A 24,029-nucleotide genomic window follows, 5' to 3' on the forward strand; every position below is an offset into this window, starting at 1 on the left:
ACTTAACACATGCTGGAGAGCTGCACTTTAGGACTAAGATTGCCTATCCCTGCTCTACTCTGTCCCCTCTTGTAGATGGCTTCACTCCAGTTTAGCCTGTAGTTCAGGAGGACACTGAGGTATTTATATTCTTCATCCACCTTCTCTTCATCTCTCATGATACAAATGGAGCTTGGCCTATTCCTGTTCCTTCTGAAATCTACAATACTCTACGTTGTTTCATCCACATTCAAGATTAGGTGGTTGCCCCCACAGCATGCCCCAAAGTGCTTCACCAGCTCTCTTCTTGAGCATCGCTGAGACACCAGACACCTGCAGAATCATCTGAGCTTTCTACAGAACCGTCGTGATGTGGGATATCAAGGCAATAGGTCTATAGTCACTGATGAATGATGGGTGAGTTAAAAGACCAATATGACATCTTCCATTTGATCAAGTGCAAGGGCTGCATGGTGGTGCAGTGGTTAGCACTGTTGCCTCGCAGCACGAAGGTTGCAGGTTCAAAACTCGGCTGCGGCCTTTCTGCGTGGAGTTGCGTGTTCTCCCCATGCATGCGTGGGTTTCCTCCGGGTACTCCGGTTTCCCCCACAGATCACAACATGCCCTATAGGTTATAAATTGTAAGTCCTTTGGATAAAGGCGTCTGCTAAATGAATAAGCATAAAGTGAAATGACTCCATGTCACCAAGGACGGGTACTCCTTGATGCCAGCTTCCGTTTCATCCATTGGGCAGCAGTGAAGTTTGCTTCAATGTTCCACAAACCAACCTCTTGCAGAGGCTCCTGGTTACCATCTAGAGAACTTTTCATTACCTGGATTTCCTCTGGATCTCTACAGAACCCAGGAGCAAAATCAAAGTACCTGTGTGTGCTGCCTAAGGAGGTCTGGCTGTAGACACTTTTCCTGTCAAAGATAAATGTAAAAGACAAAGGGAGAGGGTCATGGTAAAAAAAAAAAAGAGTGGACGTAAATGGAAGGACCACAGAAGGAGAAGTAGACGATGCAAAAAAAAAAAAAAAAAAAGTAACAGATAAACATACATGAGCCTAAACTGCATCACAAAAAGCACAAATCCTTACTGAAAGGAGACGAGCCCTTTCAGATCTCTATTGGCCCATTTACACTCGGGTCAGCTTGGTCTGGCCCTGGTAGGGTCTTTGGTCTCACAATGACGTTGTCCAAGCTCTGTTTATACTGAGCCGGCCCACACCCACGTATGGACTGATTGGCCGGCTGAAGGTAAGTCACTCCTACTAGACGGAGTCTCTGGTTGGCACGAGTAGAATCAGCTAGTGGCGGTTTCCAGGATGTGTAAGTCACTAACAATCTGTGTGCAGTGGGGTAAACATCTTCTCTGACTGCAGATCGGATGGGCCGCTCCGGCCACGGGGGCAAGAGGACTGACCGTCTACTGTGAATGCTCATGGCAGCACCACTGCTAAATGAACGAGTAGGAAGCTGTGTGCTTCATGTCAGTCTCCAAAAGCAAAACTGCTTACACCCACTTTTGTTTACTAACTTGTGGCACTAAAGCCTGATTTATGCTTCTCCGTCTGCGTCAGTGCGGAGACACGCAACGCCATTATCCGTCCTTGCGTAGGGCTCCGGCAGGCCTGCAAGTACGTACGGAGTCGAGCCCACTTTTTTAAACATCCGTAGAACGAGACGGATTACGCAAGCTTGTGATTGGTCAGGACGCTGCTGTTGTTTACAGCGCCGCCATTGCAAAGAGAGCCGAGGATAACTAGCGGCAGACACGGAGAAGCTTGAAGAATACCTCGTGAAAAAACTCTAAAAATATGAACGTTTCATCCTCCCGTGACTGGAGGAGTGAAAAGATGTGCAGCAAGCGTTTTATTTGTGGACGGAAATGACAGGAAACGTGGGTTTAGAGGTGGGGAGCGCATGAAGAGGTGGGAGAACGAGAGACAAATATGTCTGTGTTAAAAGTCTCTCATGTACACAAAAAACACAATATAAACACACGATCTTGGACCGATACATGACAGGATACCACAGAACAGCGCTACGCCCTCTGTTGTCCTGCCGGGCAATTGCTTTGCAACACTCTCCAGGAGACGGAGAAGTATGAGAGCAAAACGCTTCCGTCAATCCGTGCGTGTCTGTCCCTTGCGGAGCTGATGGAGAAGCATAAACCAGGCTTTAGAAATGACACCATGGACTCCTCTGTGCCTTTTTAGCGGACCCGCCCATGTCCACGTTCCTGAGAGGGCTGTGTAAGCACAACCTGGCGGCAAGAAGGAGGGCTTGTCCTTACCTGGCCCAGGCTGAGCCAACCAACGTGTAAAAGAACCCTTTCTTTATTAGTCTTTCTCAGTGATAACTGACCTCCATCATTGGTTAACTAGACCTTTATCAGTGGTCAATTAAATCTCCATAAGAGAGGCCAACCTGTGTGTATTTAAGAATTCCAGTGAACCTTTTGGATGTACTGCTGGTCTCACACCTGAGGAGGCACAAAAAAAAACAGGTTAATTAGAAAAGTGACATGAAAACAATTGAGCAATGACTGAATAACAACCTAACATTAATCACAACAACACATCTCAAATGGTATTACAGATAGAATTACTACAGTATTACAGTATGCAAGCTATAAGATTCTTACCGTTATTCAACACATTCCACACCCGAAGTGTTGAAAAATGACGATGGGTGACCAAGCGTTTGTTTCCGGCACGTCGGGAGGCAACGCTCTGGCACAGAGCGTCGTTTTCTGATTGCCGTGGTAAAACAAAGAGTTCACCAAATTTTGACCTTTACCCTCTTGCTATTTAACCTTCCCCTCACCCCCATCCCCTCACCTTAACCCTTCTGCGCATGCACAACTTTGTTTCTAGTTGTAATGTCCCTTTCCAACACGGTTAACGAGAAGTTTAGAAAGAGAAACTGGGTTAAGGTTAGGAGAAAGTTAAATAGCAAGAGGTTAAAGGTTAAATGTAATATGTGCGTTTTATCGCGGGCGTCAGAAACCAATACTCTGGCACAGCGCGTCGCCCCCCGACACGTTGGGACTCCCAAGTCGTCGGAAACAAATGCTTGGTCACCCATCGTCATTTTTCAAGGCTTTGGGTGTGGAATGTGTTGCATTATTCCAACATGTACTGTATATTTTAATATTTTGTGTTTCATTGTCCATGTATTTTGTTTTATTCTGCTCTTTTCCAAGTCACTGCAGTAAATTAAGCTGAAATTAAATAAAATATTTAGAATAAAACAGGTAGTATTCTGGAAAGTGTACTTGTTCTTAATCTAGAGAATGAAACGCTGAGATATGATACGGTCATAGAACCCACTGAAGAACCAGTCAAACCTTACCTGAAGCCTGCCTGTCCAGCAGTCCAGTGGTTGTGCCATCCATGTGCCGACTGTACAGTTTGGACCTGGCAGCTAAACCTTGCTGGCTGTCAGAAAGTAGAAAGGACAAGAAAAAAAATACAAAAAACAAACAGAGAGGGAACAGGAAGGGGTACCGGGGAGATGGGTGTGCAGGCCAAAGGTAGAAAAACAAGAAAACAGAGAAAATGGCCAAAAAAAAACACAACTTAACGTCAAATAAAAAATGTAGTCACGGTTTCAACTAGAGGAATAAACAAAGAGTGAGTGAACCTGGAGCTGGAACTTTTAATCTTAAAGATAAAAAGTAATTTTAGTGGACAGTCTGTGTGTTTTCACGTGTCTGGGAGCAAAGTAACAACAGGTTGTCTGATGTTTTGTGGCAGATAATTTAATGGGTTCTAAAAAAAGGCAAGAAGATAGTTCCCCTGGGCTGGTCCAATAACGACAACAAGAAAAGGAAGCATTTACTCGTTGTCTCAGTCAAACTTTTATTCTAACAAAGTAGCAGGAACACAGTGAGTCTAAGGTGGTGCCACCGCTGGAATGTCAGTGGAAGTCCAGCTGAGATCTACTAAGGGAGCTGGGAACGTATCACCGGACCATGATGGCAGTGAGCAGGAGACCAGGTCCAGAACAAAAAGGGGTGGATGAAAAGGGCAAAAAACATGAAGGGAAGAAGAAAAAAAGAGAATGTTAGAAGCAGTGATAAAGCAAATCAAGCAACAGCTGATTGTTCTGCCTGAGTGGGAAAAGGAAGAGATGGAGGAAAAACCCTCAGAAGGTTGTTGGTACAACACCTCATTAAAACTATGAAGAAAACAAAATCCAGTCATCTAAAAGCACATGTTCAGGCAGGTGAACCATCTACTGCAGTAGGGCTGCTATTAATGATTACTTTGACAATAATCTAATCACCAGTTATTTTACCGATTTGTCGACTATTTGGATCAAGGGATAATTGTGGATTATCGACAGGAGTTTCCTCTGCATCAGGAGTACGTAGTGGGCAGGTAGCGCAGATCCACTGTACTGCACCTCGTTTCCTCCTAGATGAGGAATTATGTTTTAAATGTGTAAAATTGGCCAGCAGTAGCTCAGGAGGTACAGCGGATTGTCGAGTAATCGGAGGGTTGTTTGATTGACCCTGGCTCTCGGCAGAGAACACTGCTGTTGTGTCCTTGGTCAAGACACTCATCATCACCAGTGTGTGAATGACCTACTGTGTTGTACAGAGCCTTGGGAGTTGTGGAACCCTAGAAGTCGCTATTTCACACAAGAAGAACTTTCCCTAATATGAGGATCATTTTGTTCACCCTATGTGGAACCATTCCCATACTGCGATGGTGCTATCCGGGGCACCACTGCAGACACATCTCATCTTCAGCCTTCCAGAAGCCACACGTCCACAGACGACCAGGGTAAGCAACGAATAATTGATGGTTTATTTATTTTTTTTGCATCTTCTCTTCTCTTTATAACATAAAGAGCTGATGGACCAGTTCAGCCACACCAGAAGCTTTTGTCTGACCACTTCAGGGTAGGAGAAGAAGAAACTTTCAAGCCTCCCATGGCTGGATTATGGTCACAGCCATGGTTCTGACTACTGGCATGCATGAGAGAGATATAAGGAACCACCCTTCGTCAAACTTGACAGGGATATTACACACACACACACACACACACACACACACACACACACACACACACACACACACACACACACACACACACACACACACACACACACACACACACACACACACACACACACACACACAGGACTCCTTTCATCCGGCCAACCCCCTCTCCTCACTTCCTCGGCCACAGCAGCAGAGAGCTGCTTTAATCAAGCCCAACAGGTGACACAACCAATACCGGTCACTGTGCACGTCAAAGTTATCGTTCAACAGAAGATAATCAATAAAATGATGTGTATAAAACGGATCCAGAAGATGTATTCTGTCTCTGCCTACAATATTTTGATATTTTTCAATCTGTTAGTGGTTTTACAGAGCAGGTGCCACTTTTGTCACACATCTCTCCTTTTAAAACATGATTAAAATGTTCAGAATGCAAATCTAGGCTCTGTCACTTTGGAGGGGGCTCGGAGCGCGTCGCAGAACCAGAGCGCGTGAGGGGGAGATTCGGGGTGCCGACCCCCTTACATTCAGACACTCCCCTTTTATTCAGTTACCCCCCTCTCCTCTAGTGATTTTTAGAGATCCTTTCCAAAGACAAGAAAGGCGAAATGAGTTTTCATCTGAAAAAAAACCACAAGCTAGTGTGCCGTGGTAAAGCCACATACAGGCTTTGAAGAAGAAGAACCAGTGGACACAACAACACCTGTCCCCCTCCAGCTCGGCCGTGTGACTGCACTAACCTGTCCTGTGTGACCCTCACCATCAGGGTATATGCAGAGATCTCAAAATTAAATTTAAGACTTTTTCAAGACTTTTTAAGACCTTCTAAAAATAAAATTAAGACTTTATCGCAAAGAACTAATCAGCGGTTAAACACTCATATATTGTCTTTACATACTGCATTGCTTCGTTTTCTTCTTCATAACGGGTTACGTTCATCCGGGACAGCGAGGCTGTAGCAATAATACGTAAAGCCACATGGTACAAAAATGCAAGCCATGCGCATAGATGAACAAAAAATTATTTTACTAGTTTGCATGCATCTATTTTTCATACCTGCAAACTCAGAGGCTGTGAAAAAAGTGACAACTAAATTTACCCCCCCAAACAAGGTCCTTGTGTGCTGCAGATTCTATTCTTTACATTTACATACATTTATTTTATTGAGAATAATAAAAAATGTTATGTGATTTATTTAGCAAATTGCTAGCTATTTTCTACCAGTCGAGGGGAAACCGGCTTGTTTTTTTTACAGTAATTTAAAACGGACACTAGAGGGCGCTAAAACAAGCCAAACCTGACTAGAGTCCCTTTTAGATCCACTCACTGAACTGCAAAAATCAGTAATTGTCCATCATGTGGTTCTGGAGGGAATTTGAATCGTTTTGACGTCATTAACATTTTCCCTGAATGTCTACCAACTGTCGCTGATTGGTCAATAGAAATGTGCGTATGTCAGCCAAACGCTCAGTTTACCATCGATACCTCTGGTGTTAAGGTGGAAAGGGGCAGCACAGGATTTAGTGAGAATGCTGGAGGCCCCTTGAGTCTGATATACTCGTAGGGGATCTTAGAACATTTTTCACTAACTGACAACTGAAAGAACTTAGAGCGTAACCTCATTTTATTTTGTGGCATAGCGGTAGAAATTCCAACTTTTATTTAATTGAATTCCAACTCTTAATCTTAAGACATTAGCAGCCCAACTAGAAAGCAGGTAAACTGGGTCAACTCCTATACCTGCTGCGTTTCTCCCTGTAGCGCTCAATCTGGTCCCTGCTACCCCCCAAGGGAGATGACGGGGCCACTGGAGATGACGCCCTGCTGGGGGAGAACCCCACTCTTACAGGATGGGAGCACTGTGAAGGTACTGATCGCTGGGGGGACTGAGGGGGAGCAAATGGCCACGGAAGAGTCCTCTGCTCCCGATGTACCACTGGAAAAATAAATAAAAATCATTATTTATATTCATATGTAACATTCTAACACAGTATAGCTGTAAATATATTGTGGCGACTGATTGTATTTGTCTAAAAACCACCAAAAACACACTCCGGAAAATCAACCATTGGACCATCCCGTTGTCGGCCTCGCCGAGCCGCCGCACTTCCCTTAGTCCCCCACTCATTACACACTCGCGTATTCAGCAACAGAACACAGCTGGTGTAAGAGGTTCTCTGCTCAATAATATCAGAGAAGGAGAAACAGCTGGCTGCTACCACTTCTACTTTAGGACAAACTAGCAGAGTCCCAAAATGAAAAACTGAAATCGCGAACAACAAAAGACATTTGGACCTAGAAAAGGGTGACTGCTATTTCGTTTCCTCTGGCAACACGGGTTTCTGGTTCCAGCAGAAGCATCTCGGGGAAGATACCCGAGGAAAGGGGTGAGTTTTCCGTGACCGTGTTTGCGTACAAAACCTAGCTTGTTTGCAGATTCGCTATAACTGCTGTAAAACATTAACATTCAAATCTTGTTTAAACTGTAAACATTGGTTTCCTCTGGTGAACGAGGTGAGGAGAAATCCTCTAGACTAGGAAGCGTGCTACCATTTCTCCATCCGAGTGGGGTGTGTGTGTGTGTTAGAAAAAGAGTGTGTTAGTGGATAGATTTCTCAACAAAGAATCTCAGAGCAGGGGTTTCTGAAAGAATTAAACCTTTACCTTCTCTCGCTACCATAGAGTAAGGCTTGATTTCTCCATCTGGCTTCTTGAGAGGAGTCCGTCTCAGGTGGACTGCTGATGTGTGTGTGTGTGAGAGAGAGAAAGACAGACAGAGAGAGAGAGAGAGAGAGAGCGAAAGAGAGAGAGACAGACAGACAGAGAGAGAGACAGAGAGAGAGAGCGAAAGAGAGAGAGAGAGAGAGAGAGAGAGAGAGAGAGAGAGAGCGAAAGAGAGACAGATAGACAGACAGACAGAGAGAGAGAGAGCGAAAGAGAGAGAGAGAGAGAGAGAGAGAGCGAGAGAGAGACAGATAGACAGACAGACAGAGAGAGAGAGAGCGAAAGAGAGAGAGAGAGAGAGAGAGAGAGAGAGAGAGAGAGAGAGAGAGCGAAAGAGAGACAGATAGACAGACAGACAGAGAGAGAGAGAGCGAAAGAGAGAGAGAGAGAGAGAGAGAGAGAGAGAGAGAGAGAGAGAGAGAGAGAGAGAGAGGAGAGAGACAGAGTTCAGTTCAGTTCATTTATTTATGAAGCACTTTAAAACACCCAGCATAGGAACAAAGTGCTGTACAGAAAATACATTAAAACAACAGAATAAACAGAAAGCAGCAAAGAGAAATAAATAAAACACAGGAGACATAAAATTAAAACAGCCCAATAATAAGAATAAAAACTAGATAAAAACAGCATTGAAACACACAAAAACAGCTAAAATAAGTAAAAAAAAAAAAAAAAAAAAATAGTAACCGAAAACTCACATGGTGTCAAAAGCAAGCAAACAGCAAATGTATATTTTGGCATGACTGCAATGTCAACTGGTGGTGCGAGTGATGCAATTGAGCTAACTGTTCAACTACCTAACCGATGACTACGTCAAGCTACTCTGGGATAACAGCTAGACTGCTAGACCCAGTTTTAGGCTACTGTAAGCTAGCATCTAGTCCAGGGGTGGGCAACTCCAGTCCTCGAGGGCCGGTGTCCTCCATCTTTTTGTTATTTCCCAGTTCCAACACAGTTGATTCAGCAGCTCATCAAGCTGCAGAAGCCAGCTAATCTGCTGAATGAAATCAGGTGTGTTGAAACAGGGAAAACAGTAAAACATGTGGGATAGTGGCCCTCGAGGACCAGGATTGCCCGCCCCTGATCTAGTCCAACCAAATAGCTTATCTGAGCTACTGGCAAGTTTGGGCTTATCAGCGGGAACGGCTAGTCCAAGGTACCTACTAGTCCAAAAACGATGGCAAGCCTAAGCTAATTGGTAGATCTGGGTAATGTTTGGACCAAGCTAAATCCCTAATCTGAGCTGCTGGTTAGCAAACACCTATGCCAAGCTTGGCAGCTGGTCACAAGTAACAGCTATACAAATCAACCAACTGGTCCAAGTTTATTGCTAGTCTGAGTAAGCTAGGAACCCGACAAATAGCTGATGCAGAGCCAAGACTTATGTGGATTAATGTCATCTTTAAACATCTTCTTTGTAATTACTGTCAGAGTGGTTTATGAAGCACTATTCTATGGAAGAAATTTACAGGTGAGACTAAAAAAAGCATTATGGTGCAAAACTCCATTAATTTCAGTAATTTAACTCAGACTTAGAGACCATCAAAAGGCTCAGGAACCCTCTGCAAGCATTTTGCATTCATCAGCTGATTAGAGTGTGACACTCTGAGTCTTGAATATTGAACCTTTTCAAAATATTTTGATTGCGTGAGATATTGAATTTGGGGTTTCATAAGCTGTAAGCCATAATCATCACAGTTATAACAAATAAAGGCTTGAAATATCTGGCTTTGCATGTAAAGAGTCAATCTGAAATAAATTAACAAACTATAATGCACAAGATTTAATGTTTCTGCGTAATGTTTTCTTATTTATTTATTTTTTTAATGCAAAATAAAACATTTTCTAGCTTGAGGTTTAGATAAGTCACTCTGCTCAGAGAAAAATACAACACACACACACACACACACACACACACACACACACACACACACACACACACACACACACACACACACACACACACACACACACACACACACACACACACACACATGCCACATCGTAGAAGAAAGACAACAACATAAAATGCATACATTTCTTAAACTGTTACCTGATCTGTTTAGGAAGAAGCCTTCAAACACAACAAAGTTATTGACCTGGACAAAATGATAAAACACAACATGTAAAGAAATCTTCATCTGCAGGTGGAATTACCCGTTTACTCAGAACCAAAGTGCTCTTCCTTGGGCAGTTCACCTCATTTGTGCGGGTGTAAAAGCTCACTGAACTCCGGCGTGGCCAAAACAAACCAGCTCTGGTTCTTCTGACAATGTGATTCAGTTCCCCAGCACTTGACCTCTAGCGCAGGTCACTCACAGTATGAAAGCAAATGGACTAAACAAAGACTGAGTGTGAACTGGGAGAGGGAGCTAGCAGAACTCCTAAGTAACAGTGGTAAACAAAGAAAATGTCATGGGCACTGATGTAGTAAGTGAAAAGGTCTGAGGACTAAAGTTTACAGGCATTGCGGCTCCAGTGTTTTATCCAAAAACAAGTCTTGAATATTACGCCCCAGAATGGCCTGACACCTTTAAACACCTTTAGGTCACATGACGTGCCACATAGGTGGAAGGCCCCACCTGCATATAAATACACCTACCCCCACGGTCAAGCTCCAGCTAGGCCTTCACCTTGCTGAGAACAACTCTTCATAAAATCCTGTGCAACACTAGCTAAAGTGCTAGTGTTGCAGCCCACTGCCTGCTGGTTAGTGTTCCTGCCCTCTGACCTCTAGTGTTGCTACAGATTTGGTTTATAAACCAGAGCCAGTGAAGCAGAAGTCTGATTCCCCTGTCCTCAGAAGTGCTTCTCGCTTCATGAAAAGGACCTGCAGAAGTCTTGATCTGTCTGTTTTGGAATTTCTCATGCCAGGAGAGCGTTGATGGAGCTAGACGCATTTGCGTTTAATCACCAGCTTTGGTGCTTTATGCTAATGTGCCGAACATCAGCCTAGAGCAGGGGTGTCAAATATGCGGCCCGCGGGCCGAATCTGGCCCGCAAGCGGGTTAAATCCGGCCCGCGAGATGGTTGTGTAATCTTTATTTTCATACTTTACAATGTAGAGTTAAAATAAACTTATCTTTGTGAGCAAGTTTCCTCTGTAATGAGTATAAATAAAACAAAACTGCGCTCAAGGCTCACACAAGAACTTGAATCATATCCTGAAGTTGGCCGCCACTCAGGATGTGACTTCTGATGTTGATGTGCTGGTGAAAGCTAAAAGATGTAAAGTAAAATGAGTCAAATATACTTTAAGTGCTGCATGAAACTGATATAGCCATGCGATCTGTAAGCTCTTTGAATCAAGAAGGAATGTTTTTTTTTAATTAATTTTTATTTTTTTCAAATTTTCAAGTACACTTCAGGTGTTGTACTTGTATTATTTTGGATACACTGTCCTCAGGCTCCAGCCTTGTTTTATATTGATTGTATTAAAACAAAGAAAACATACCGGTCCGGCCCACTTGAGACTAGATTTCCCTCAATGTGTCCCCTGAGCTAAAATGAGTTTGACACCCCTGGCCTAGAGGGTCATTGTCTGTCGGAGGAAGAGAATATTTCTGTGGCTCAGTGTGTTGTGGCAACCGCCACCGCCTCTCAGCCTTTTAGACGGAGGCAGAGCTGTGTGCTGGCAGCTTAACAATGGTATGATACTTCCTGCTTTGTTACTATAGGAGTGACAGTGGCAGAGGAGTTACGTGCCTGCCTCCTAACCGGAGGGCTGCAGGTTCACACCCCTCTCAATCTATTGTTAAAACCTTGGACAAGCCTCTTCACCCTCCTTGTCTACTGGTGATTATCAGAGGGACCTTGGTGCCAATTATGTGGCACAGGTGATATACCCCATTTACATTCTTTATTAAAATAGTTTTTATTTAAAACTTGTAACTGACCCTTGTGGAACACTGAGTGGGCAGTAGTGGAGAATGTTGACATGAACCCAGACTGGCATACACAAAATAAACAAATGTCTTTTAACCCTCCCACTGTCCTAATGGGTGTGACCCCGTGAGGAAAGTTGACCACTGAGCAGGATTGATGGTTTATCCCTTGGGTCCACGTGGCAGGGATGAGGAGTGAGCAACACCTCACCCCTGCAATGTGGACCTAAAGGGATAAACCATCAATCCTGCTCAATGGTCAACTTTCCTCACGGGGTCACCCACAAAGACAGTGGGAGGATTAATAGATGAACAACGTTCCTGCAAAACAGTTTTTTTAACTTGAGCTGACTTTAGCGCGTTTATTTGAAATGTACAACTATCACTCTTAAAGTCATGTAAGAGAACTTGAAAGATCTTTCTTGGGGTCATGCAGAAGAAAGATATGAGGTCTTACCTGAGGAACGCTTTGCACCAGGCAGTAATGTTTTGCTAGAAAAGCCAGGAATTTTTTCGAGGGCCGATCATACGCCATCAGCACCGGTTCTACATTCTTGTGCTAAAGATGGATAGAAGAGTGAGATGTTGGCGACCGGAACCACTGCAGTTAGAACACTGATACAGTTTGAACCTTAACACAAAGGGTCTCAGACTTCTGGATAAAGGTGGGATGAATCGCTTTGACAGCAGGTCAGTGACATCCTTACTGCTGACTGTGTCCATGTTTGACTATCTCATATTCCATGTCTCCTTCAAAAATCAATCAAGTTTTTAAAAACACCTTTGAGGCTAATTGACACAATCAGAACACGAATCAGATCATGGTCCTGCATGACCCATGAAAACATATAAACAATGAAAACTGGTTTTCACAGAGCTGCACGAATCCGGTGCCACGCTTCAAATGCTTCAAACTACACATTAGAGTTCAAAATGTTGATATTTTTGTCTTTTTTCACCTTTCAAATCTCTTAAGAGTGCAGAGAGTGAACACCCAACCTTCCATAGACTCATTAGTTTTGAGCTGTCTCTCCTCCCAAACTGGAAATGACGGGTCTGATGTGGTCTGAGGTCACTTATAAGACACTACAGTTTGTAGAAGTTCAGTCGTCGAATGTTGCACATTCTTCTAAACACTCCAAATTAAACAAAATATTAATTTTTCTCATACAAATTGTATTTCACAATTGAAAAGAGGCGACTGATGATTTTACTGACTACAGGATCTGTCAGAATAAATCTATTGAAAGCTTTAGTAACTAGGTGTTGCATCTGTTTAGGGAGCCTAAGGCCTAGTCCACAGGTAGCCGGGTTTTTTAAAAACGAATATCCGCCCCTCCAAAAACTTGCATCCACACCACCTCGTTTTAAAAAGAAACTGTCCACACGTACCCGGATAAATACGTTGTTAAGGACATGCCAGACCTGTAGGCGGCAGTACTTCCCCCGTTCTTAACCACGTCCTTCGTCTGTGGTCTTCCGCAAGGAGCAGTAATTCCACTTGCAAAAACAAACAAGCAAAAAGCGCTTGGACAATTGATAAAGCGAGCGCAGCTCTGAGGGCATCCATGCTGCAGGTCGCACACGTGATGTCAGCATTTTTTCGTCACGGAAAGTGACGTTGCGGACCTTAAAACTCTGGTTTTGTCTATCCACACGCAGACACCCAAAATGGAGAAAACGCAGATCTTCACTTTGGCCGGAGTTTTTAAAAAGATCCGTTTTCGTGTGAAAAAACTCCGTTTTCGTGTGGATGACAGGCCAAAACGTAGAAAAATATCTACGTTTTGGCAGATCCCCGGCTACGTGTGGACAGGGCCTAAGTCACGCCCATCTACTTCTGGACCACGGGTCCCTAGAAGAACGAAAAAATGAATGCAAGTCAACAGGGCTAAAAACGTTATTTTCTAATTCCGTTAGTTATGCGCCATGGATTTCACATATGATGTCTGTGAGTGTTAAAGACGCATTTTTAAACCAGGAGTTGAGGACGAAGCTGTCTGCTGAGGGGGTGTGGTTCATTTCATAAACTTCAACAGAGACATGGGGACAAAAACACATGACACAATGAAAAACTACCTGCAGCATAAAACTAAACAGCTCCAGTCCATAGCCATGCCGCTGCAAATTTTCTGCAATGTAAAAATCCAAAACGCAGAGTGGCTCTGCCTCAACGTGCACACCGTGTTGGTCCTACAAGAAGAACCCATAGAGGGAGCAAAAGTTCAGACAGAACACAGCTAGAACAACATGTAAACACACAAGATCACAAAACTCACCAGCAGAAACAACTTTTTGTAGCCAACCTTCAGAAATCCCACCGCAGAACCTCGTCCTCTATTGGAGACACAAGACAAAGCAGGCCAGACAAGAACCATCAGAATGCTTTTCATGTCCTTCCAGTTCAGGTTCAGCGAGAACAAAGGCAGTGAAGTTCAAACCACCAGGAAGTTCTTTATCATTCCTTCAATGCAGTCAAATGTTTCTGTGATTTTTATAAAGACACTTGCAAACAAAATGTGATTTCACCTGCTCATCCGGTAAAACACAAAAACGCTCTAAAAACATAGATATGTTGAAACATAATGGAAGTAATTTTATTACTAGACTCAGAATAGGTCTTTGGTGTTTTTACAGTCATCCTCGGGAATAAACTAAAATAGACCCTAATACCACCAAACTCATTTTTGGCTGCATTCATGCACTTTACTGTTTCAGCTGCAAATTTTGAACTTTATTTTGAAATTCCTGAAACAGCCTAATGTATAGGTTGTACGCCACTCAATCTTCCTGCTCTCAACATCAGGCCCTGCGCCTCCCCCGGAAACTAGTCTCTGGTCTGAAACCCATCTCCCCTGGCCAGCTCAGGATAAGAGGCATAGGCAATGAGCACCATGGAACAGACTTGGTAGTCTAGTGGTTAGAGTGCTGGGCTAGCATGCAGTTTAGTGCAGGTTCACATCCTGGTCTCAGCAGTGACTCTGTTCTTATGTTTTAGCTACACTTGCCAGTATGATATTTTCAACCCTTTACTGGTAAACTGTTTAAAACATAAAGGACTCATAACGTTTCGTTTTGCTTTCTTTGTTTATTTAGCCAGTGTGGGTCCATGTGAGGTGAGCGGAGTCAATCGACTCTAAATTCAGGTGACAAAAATAACGCGTAATGACATTTTAATAGTGCCAATGGTAATATTTTATCATATACTGTGCCTACCTTGGTTCTCAGTGGTTTAAAACAGCAGGATATGAAATCTTTAAGAGTTTAAACCAGACAGTACAAGTAGAGGTAGAATAATAAATAACATGATGTTGGGACAACAGGCTGAACGTGTAGATGCTGTGGGTTGAGCCCAGCAGCTCCAGGTACAGCTGATAAGTGTGTGAGACATACCCGCCGCTCTCTCGGTCTTTCAGCAGGTACAGCTGGTGGTTCTGGCTCTGCAGTTTGGAGGCACTTGTTACTGGTGCAGCCAGCTGTTGGGCCTGCAAGCAGAGGACAGCAATGTATCAAACATCTTGGATGCTGCTCCTCTCCAGGACTAAAAGAATGTCAGCTCTCAGGTTAACCTCGCTCTAGATTAATCTGAATGATACAGCTCAACAATGTTAACATTGTACTTGTTGGTGTCTCATCCATCCAGGGCATGGTAGTCATAAGTCAGAAATAGACAACTGGAATTCTCTTGTTATTCGAAGACACTTTTCTTCTCATGTGAAATACTTCTTTAGCTCTCATCGAGCATTGGACCATTCTACGAGTCACTGACATCCCACCTCCAGGACACTCTAGGTCAGTCAGCCCCAACTCCATTCCCCAAGGGCCGGTGTCCACCATGTTTTACATGTTTAGTTGTTTAATCTGAAGGTGATCCTCTTCCTCACTGGTTTTATCCTGCTGGTTCTACCAAATCTGTCTTTCTCAGGATCCCGTGACTATCTTTTTCTTTTTAATCTTCATGTTTTTTTTTGTAATTTTTTTCTTTTCCCCCATTTTTTTATTATATTTCTTAATCGTTTTTATTTTTTATTTTGTTTTGGGAAGCGCCTCGTGATTTTTATCAGGCTCTGCAAAACACAGCTCGTCACTGCAACAACGATGTGCCAGAGGAAGAGAATAAAACGTTTTCCCATGCCTCTACATCACTAAAGTACTTCCATTTCAGTCTCAGTGAAACAGCATTTTAGACCCCTCGGTTGCCACAGTTAACCTTGAAATGACAAAGATCATCCAGCTTATTCACATGCAGAGAATTCATAAAGTATTTTGCATTGACTATTTATGACAAAGTGTGTGCTGTACAATCCAAAAACACCTGAACACATTTCTAGGAGGAATGTGATTTATAAAGCAGCAATAGCATGCAGCTGTGTGTACGCAGTGTTTGATTGGTCATATAATTGATTTTTTTTTGCTGAGCTCAAGTAAAGTTTTTATAAGCATTCTACACACAGTTTTATAAATGAAGCCCCGTTTCTGTGCTCGTCCCTAACCTTTATAATTAGATATGCTCTGATATGAAACCTTAACTGCTCCACTGAGACCAGCCCTGGCTAAACGATACCATCTGTGCCACAAAGCGTCACTTCAGACGTCCTCTGAGAGACTACAAAGGACAGGAGACTGGGCAACGGTGGCTCAACATAACAGGTTGCAGGTTCAAACCCAGGCTCCATTCATGTCAGTAGTTGTGTCCTTGGGCCAGACACTGCACTGCCCTTGCCTTTGAAAATGTCTATCTCGGGATGAATTTACCAGCTCCCGCTTGTTGATTTATGAGGCTTTAACTGATCTTTTCAACCTGATTCCAATCATCATGTGATCTGGCCCGATTTCAGATTAAGAAATTGGAACAGCACATCCTGTTTAAGAAACTGCAAAATCAATAAGCTGGCTTCCTTTACTGTAACTGAAACAAAAGGCTGAACTATTGGAAAAAAAAAGATTTTTTATATATTAAGGAAAATAACTTTCTGCATTTCCTTAAGAGCAACAATAACAGGCAGTGCCAGGATTTATTTCTCCTGCAGTTGCTTAGTGAGGGCAGGTTAGCTGCTCTCAGCTGACTGAAGGGGGGTGGGGGCTGTTCAAGAGTTGGGGTTGCTAAGCCGCTGCTTGGCCAAACCTCGCCATTGCTTTAGAAACCCAACCAACCACGGGATGCTGCCCATTAAGAGTTCCATCTCTCAAATGTATTAAAAGCCACCCTCTTAATTGTCTAAATGTTTAGAGAGCACACAACACTTAGAGATGTTGGAAGCAAATGACAGTTATAATAGAGCGGTTGCATGATGTAACTATAAGCTGTATTTACACCAGGGTCTCAATAGTTGACTAATAAAAAAAAAAATAAAAAAATAAGGTGATTAGTCAACTATAAAGTGTGTCGTCGTGTGGGTGAGCGATTTGCTGACATCATTGTAGTGGCGTGGGGTTATGGTACGCGCAGGCGTATCTTATGGACAACAAACACAGATGTATTTTGATTGGACAGAGATACCGTGATGAAATCCTGAGGCCCACTGTTGTGCCATTCATCCACGACGCACGGCTCCATAGTGAAAAGATCTGTACACGAATCCTGGAAGATTAAAAACATCCCAGTTCTTGCATGGCCAGCATACTCATGGGATCTTTGGTGTGTTCTTGCAGTGTTGAAATTCTAATTCCATCTTTTAGTTCTTTTTAAAACACAGAAAGGTTTTATTTACCTACAACGTTTCGTTGCAGCTGCAAACGAAACGTTGTAGGTAAATAAAACCTTTCTGTGTTTTAAAAAGAAGTAAAAGATGGAATACTCATGGGACATTGAGCCTGTTTGGGAGCTCTGGTTTGGTGTATGCGACAGCGTGTTCTTGGGCTGGGCGATATGGCCTAAAATCAATATCACGATGTATTGAGGAGTTCACCTCGATAACGGTAAATGGACGATAACTACAGGTATGCACACAGACAAAAGTTGTCCACTAGGTGGGGCTGTCACGTGTATTACCTTGAGTCACATTTTTACGTGACTCAAGGTAATACAGCTTCTTAAAGGGACATGAATGTTGCCAACCTACACACATCTTTTCATTTTTGTATTATCAATTTTATTGATGGGGAAAAATTATCTTGATTAGATTCAGAAATTTCGATAATGATAAATGTTCAATTTATTGCCCAGCCCTAGCGTGTTCTATGTTCAGATACTTCACACAGCTTCTGAAGAGGAGTGGACAAACATTCCACAGACCACAAGCAACAACCTGATCAACTGATGATCACTGGATTTCTTCTGATTGGAGTGGGAGGATATCTGGTTTTCTGGAAATTTGGGAAGACGGGAGCGATTGGAGGGCGACCCGCACCCACGGAAAGCACCGTCCGTGTGGAGACCTCACAGACTGGGATGTTACTCGAGGTGAATCGTAAGCTGGTCAATGTTCTAGCTGCGATACCGGTATTAGTGCGCAAAATGGATGTTATCTCGGGAGAGGGTCACTGGACGGTGTGGACATGTTTAAAACCTGACTTGGCTTCACTGGAGGACTTGAATGATCAGTTACAGACTTCAAGGCAGAGAGGAAAATTATCTCTGCCTGACCCAAACAAAGTCTTGTTATCCGAATCTGACGCCATGGCAGCCTTGTGAATGCCAACAACAAAACCCCCATGAAGGAATGCAGACAGATGCTGTGAAAACCCGACCTACCCCCCCGCCTTCGGATTGGTGGACTTCAGCCTAGCGTGGTAATCAACCTGCAGGTGTCAATGTGCTCTGCGCTCCTCCCAAGATCTCCCTCCCACTTGTGGCTACAGTGGCTGAGCGCCATAGGGCTGCACTTGCTGGGGAAACAGGATCCCAGCCCCCACCCCCACCCCCGCCTTCTTCTCGGTGTCCCATGTTGTGAATTGTTGATGTTCGTGCTTATATGTTTGAGGCGTGTTTTTTTTTTTTGCATAGTAAAGCTACGCCCTGCCGGGAGTAACTCTGGTATGCCTTTTTTTCCCTCCCCCAATTTATCCTCATGTAATCCCCTTTTCATCTAATTAACAGTAGCGCGACTCTTGTTGCGAATGAACACAGTACCAATTCTTCTGTTCTGAAACAATTGCCCCTCGGGGATGATTAAAGTTTTTTTTAATTGATTTGAATTGAACTCTACGCCACGGAAGAGTGTTGAACTGTGTGAGGCAAATGATGGCCACACCAGATACTGAATGGTTTCTGTCACCACCGACCCAGTAAAGCAAAGCTGTGCACATTTCAGAGTGACCTTTTATTGTGGCCAGTCTAGGGCACACCTGAATCATACTTTCTTTCTTTCTTTTATAAAATAGGCAGGCTGGATGCCCAACAGGCGCAAAACCGTCGCACTCAACAAAACAAACGACCCCACCCCCGTGCACTCACAGTGCTGCCACCAACACCCCCCCCTTCCGCACTCACCCCAGTGAACACACACACAACCTTGTAAAAAGACTTACCCCACTACTACCACCCACATTTTTCACCAAGGACATCCCACTACCCACAGCAGACCCAGACCCCCCAACCCCGGGCGAACACGCAGTCCCCCAAACCTCCTCGGGGGACACGTCCTAAATCATGCTGTCTAATCTTGGCAAAGGAGAAGTGCTCACTAACACAGATTTAAGCAGATTTGTGAACAATATTTGTGAGTAACAGGTCTTTTTAGACAATCTTTTAGATCTTTGAGTTCAGCTCAAGAAATTTTGGAGCAAAAAAAACATGTTTTGTTTATCTTAATTTTTATAAAATGTTGAATCCAGGTCATCTTGAGTTCTAAAACGTAATTCAATGTAAAGTTAGAACCACCCACCTTTATGGTAAAAAACTGTAAGTTAGACACACACACACACACACACACACACACACACACACACACACACACACACACACACACACACACTCACCTTGGCCGAGGCTCTTCCAAGTTCATCAATCACAGCAGAGATCTGGACCTGGAGATCCGGTCTATAGCGTTAAACAGAACCAAACAGGATGAATTAAATCTATAAAGTAGGGCTGGGCGATATGAACTAAAATCAATATCACAATATATTAAGGATTTCACCTCGATAACGATAAATGAACGATAACTACAGGTATGCGCAGAGACAAAGGTTGTCCACTAGATGGGGCTGTCACGTGTATTACATTGAGTCACATTTTTACTGTGACTCAAGTTGGTACAGCTTCTTAAAGGGACATGAACATTGCCAACCTACACACGAAAAAAATTATTATCAAATTTATTGACATGGGAAAAATTATCTCGATAAGAGTAACAAATTTCGATAATGATAAATTTTCGATTTATTTCCCAGCCCCACCCTGACCAAACAGGCTTGACATTATATCTATTATTATTTTTCTTTATTAGTACAATTTTTTTTAACCCCATTTGATTACATGCTTGTATGTTTTAATTTCAGGCAGTTTCATTGACTGATTGCATAGTGTAGTATGGTATGGTGTAGTATGGTATGGTGTGGTGCAGTAAGGTACGGTGTGGTGTGGTGTAGTATGGTGTCATATGGCATGGTGTAGTGTGGTGTGGATCTGGGACCTGGAGCGCAATTTTCGAACGAGTACTTGGTCAGTACACCTGAGCATATCGCCTGCTGTAATGGCTGCTTGTCTGCTGCTCCTGTTTTTGTTTCTTATTGTTGTGTTTACAAACTGCTGGATTACCGAATCCAGTACTGTTATCTCATATGACCGACTAACCCTCGTCGATCTCTGGCAGAACCTCGGATCTCTTCAGTTCCACAGTCGTGAGTTTGGAAGGTCTTTTGGCTCGCTGTTTGCTACGGTCCCAGCATTTCTGCTCAGCGCCCTGCGTCCAGTATGGTTCCGAAAGAGGCGCAGCCGACGCGGCAGGCAGGGGGGATGCCGAGCGAAGCTAAGACCTTCACCAAGGTCCTCATCTTTGATAACTATCACTCCTCTGCAACCGGATCCTCAACTCTGTCACTGGCAGGCGGAGTCCATTCAAACTCTCTCGGAAGACCCCCTGAGAGTGATCGCATGAACGGTGGCTTTCGGCAGCGGCGGTTCAGTGGGGCTAACTTGGCCTATCCTAAGGTGATTGGCTCTGGCGTACGCTCTAAACCCGGCTCCAAGATGTCTGCTTCACTCCTCAGGATTGCTCTCATGGATGTCCAATCAATTGGGAATAAAACGGCTTTTCTGAAAGACTATTTCATCATCATCACCATTCATTTCTTAATAAAGCTTATAAAAATATATTTTTTTAAAGTTTGAATTATGGAACACTTTATGCAGGGCGGGCATGAAAAAGACAAATCAGTTCCTCTTTCTTTCTTCTTTTCATTAATTCACAGAATGGACAGTGATGAAGAAGAAAATTAAAAAGCAATTTAGATGATTGCTGTATCATTTTAATTGTGAGTCACACTAAGCAGTTGTAAAGTGAAAATGAAAATGCATTTCTGCTAATGCATTTGAATTTTCTGATTTGACATATAAAATTGAATTTTGTTACACGTTTGCTGGATTATCATTTGAAAATTAAATCGTAAATGTTTTTTCTTTATACTTTTCATGTATGGGGTGCCATGTGTAAAGTCAAACAGTCATAATCTAACAGCAATATTTTTGGTTATTTAGAATATCATAAGAGAAAAAATTGGGAGTTCACTTTTTTGAAATCATATTTTCATCATGTTATTCATACATTTATAAATGTTAAAGTTTCCAAATAAATATTTAGTTAGCAAGCAAAATATTTAATTTGTAGTTAAATATTTATTTTGCAAACTAAATATTTAGGTCTGATCTAAATATTTACTTTGTAAAATAAATATTTAATTCACTCACTAAATATTTAATTTACTAATTAAATATTTATTTGGAACAAAATATTTAATTTGTAAATTAAATATTTATTTTCCGAAATAAATATTTAGATCCCAGCTAAATATTTATTTTGGAGCTAAACATTTAGTTTGCAAAATCAGTATTTGGGAAATAAATATTTAAGTCTGAATCAAAAAATATAAAATATAGTGTGGAGCTAAATAACGTCGTGGAAAATAAATATTTAGCAGGTACTTAAACATTTAGCTAATATGCAAATTCGCTTGCCAATAAGTGGAAGTTGGTTACCAAAATAAAAGCTGGATCTCGCTAACTTCTTTATAAACTCTTGCTCCGAACCAGAACTTGTTTTATCTCCAGTTCTATTCTTCTGAACATATCCGACGTATTGGCTGAAGAAGAATATTTTTGGGTCAGACTTAAATATTTATTTCCCTAATACTGATTTTGCAAACTAAATGTTTAGCTCCAAAATAAATATTTAGCTGGGATCTAAATATTTTTTGGAAAATAAATATTTAATTTACAAATTAAATATTTATTTTCAAACTTAATATTTAATTAGTAAATAAAATATTTAGTTAGTGAATTAAATACTTATTTTACAAACTAAATATTTAGATCAGACCTAAATATTTAGTTTGCTAAATAAATATTTAACTACAAATTAAATATTTAGCTTGCTAACTAAATATTTATTTGGAAACTTTAACATTTATAAATGTATGAATAACATGGTGAAAATATGACTTCGAAAAGTGAACTCCCAATTTTTTCTCTTATGATATGCTAATTAACCAAAAATATAGCTGTTAGATTATGACTGTTTGACTTTACAAATGGCACCCCATATCCATGAAGTAACAGAAAAAGCAATGATGAATAAGACAATTAAAAAGCAGTTTTGAGAAATACTTTTTCATTTTGATTATGAGTCACACTAAGCAGTTGTGTAGTGAATATGAAAAAGCATTTCTTCTAATGCAGTTTAATTTTCAAATAGAATTTTGTTACATTTTAGCTGGAGTGTTATTTGAAAATTAAATCTTAAATGTTTTTTTTCTTTATACTTTTCATTAAGTCACAGAATAAGCAATGATGAGGAAGAAAATTAAAACGCAGTTTGGAAGATTGCTTATTAATTTTATTTATGAGTCATATTTGGCAGTGGTAATATGAAAATGAAATATAATTTCTGCTACTGCATAATAAGATTTTTGTTACACATACGCTTCTACAGAAACTAAGCTAAACCCCAGAAAAGCCTGCGAGGGGTCCCAGTTTGTGCCTGATTAAAATGTAAGGGTGTCCTGTATGTTGGTGATGGAGAAAAACACCGTCCATTTACTCACCTTTCCATAGACCTACGACTTGCAGACAGGTTCTGATCCAAGATGGAGATCCTTTCAGAGAACAGTTGATTAATATCAAAAGGAAAGTCCATGATGATGACCAGACAGCTCGTTGAAGTCAAAGAAACAAGGCGGTTGCTAGCCAGCAACCTAACGGCTACTGCAGTGTCGTTCGGTTTATCGGTGACACACTGGTACTGGTTACAAAACGGAACCTGATGATTACAACATGTCAGCTCCGCACTGACTGTGGGATAGTTAATCGGCACGGAAGCTGCTACAAAAGACAGCTATAATTTATCCATTAGCTCATTATTGTGTCGCTCAAGACACAGTTCACTACTTGACACCACAGACATAAATGAGTTAGACGCCGTGTGGTCGTGAACTGGAGCTGCACCGTCATTTAGAGCTCCCCCGTCAATGTCTCCTACATGTCAAGCTCCGCATTCGCGTCTAAAATTCCGGGCTGCGGAAAAAAGCATCCACAAGCAGCTGATGTCTGCAGCCAGGTCCTACTCGAAAAAAGTCCATGCAAGCTCGCTCACGCACATGACAAGTATATTAATGTCGGTGTTACCAGCACACACTGCTCGCACACACGGAGGCTACAGTAACCGTGAAGGTTCAAAAAGCATATTTCACCAAAGTAGATAGACACTTGGGATGTCTTTTCCATAATGAAGATGCTGCAGGTCAGACTGAGTTGAAGGTTCTGCTCAGTCAGATCACAGTTAACACTTGACTCTGCACCACACTTACACACTGCCATTTGTAAAGTAGTGCATTTTACAAGTGGAAAATAAATTATATTTAACATCTTAACAGCTAAGTGTTTATTACATTGATTTTCTCATAGCAACAAAATGGGCATTAGCATCATTTTCATGGGTTTTCCGGCCTTTCAAAGATTAAATGTTTAGTTTTTACTGTTTTCCGCTAGATGACGTACTTTCTCCACATATGACGGCGAAGACTGAAACTGCATTAAATTTGAACGAATTTGTTATTTTTCTTGTACCTCTAATGCACACTATAAGACACATTTAGCACAAAAACTGTTTTTTATTTTATTTTTATTTTTTTTTTTTTTGCTTTTAATAGATACCGTACAATAATTAGCACTTAGAATTTTTGGTAATTGTGTTCATTATTCTGGTCCATTCTCATTGTTGAAAAAAATATTGGAGCAGATTCAGGATTGAAAAAGATCGGGGC

The 24,029-nt window shown here is 42.0% G+C and overlaps 1 protein-coding gene across 1 annotated transcript; it reads right to left on the bottom strand.

Annotated features, from left to right (window-relative positions):
- Positions 1 to 530: 530 nt before the first annotated feature.
- atat1 (alpha tubulin acetyltransferase 1) lies at positions 531 to 23,133 on the bottom strand. Its single transcript, XM_015955790.3, has 12 exons — positions 22,812 to 23,133; positions 19,530 to 19,590; positions 15,003 to 15,094; positions 13,889 to 13,946; positions 13,689 to 13,802; positions 12,067 to 12,168; positions 9,779 to 9,824; positions 7,666 to 7,740; positions 6,742 to 6,937; positions 3,341 to 3,426; positions 2,414 to 2,468; positions 531 to 904 (listed from the first exon to the last, which is right to left on the bottom strand). The coding sequence occupies exons 1-12, from the start codon at positions 22,901 to 22,903 to the stop codon at positions 682 to 684; spliced, it is 1,200 nt and encodes a 399-aa protein (XP_015811276.1). The 5' UTR covers positions 22,904 to 23,133; the 3' UTR covers positions 531 to 681.
- Between the last annotated feature and the right edge of the window lie 896 nt (positions 23,134 to 24,029).

This window comes from Nothobranchius furzeri, chromosome 11 (genome assembly GCF_043380555.1).
Source record: "Nothobranchius furzeri strain GRZ-AD chromosome 11, NfurGRZ-RIMD1, whole genome shotgun sequence".
Lineage (NCBI taxonomy): Eukaryota > Metazoa > Chordata > Actinopteri > Cyprinodontiformes > Nothobranchiidae > Nothobranchius > Nothobranchius furzeri.

Excerpts from the sequence above, each read along its gene's own strand:
- atat1 (XM_015955790.3), bottom strand. The coding sequence starts at position 22,903 with ATGGACTTTCCTTTTGATATTAATCAACTGTTCTCTGAAAGGATCTCC. Across the intron at positions 19,591-22,811 it reads AGTCGTAGGTCTATGGAAAG|ACCGGATCTCCAGGTCCAGA; the intron begins GTGAGTAAATGG and ends TTAACGCTATAG. Across the intron at positions 6,938-7,665 it reads CTCTATGGTAGCGAGAGAAG|TGGTACATCGGGAGCAGAGG; the intron begins GTAAAGGTTTAA and ends TTATTTTTCCAG.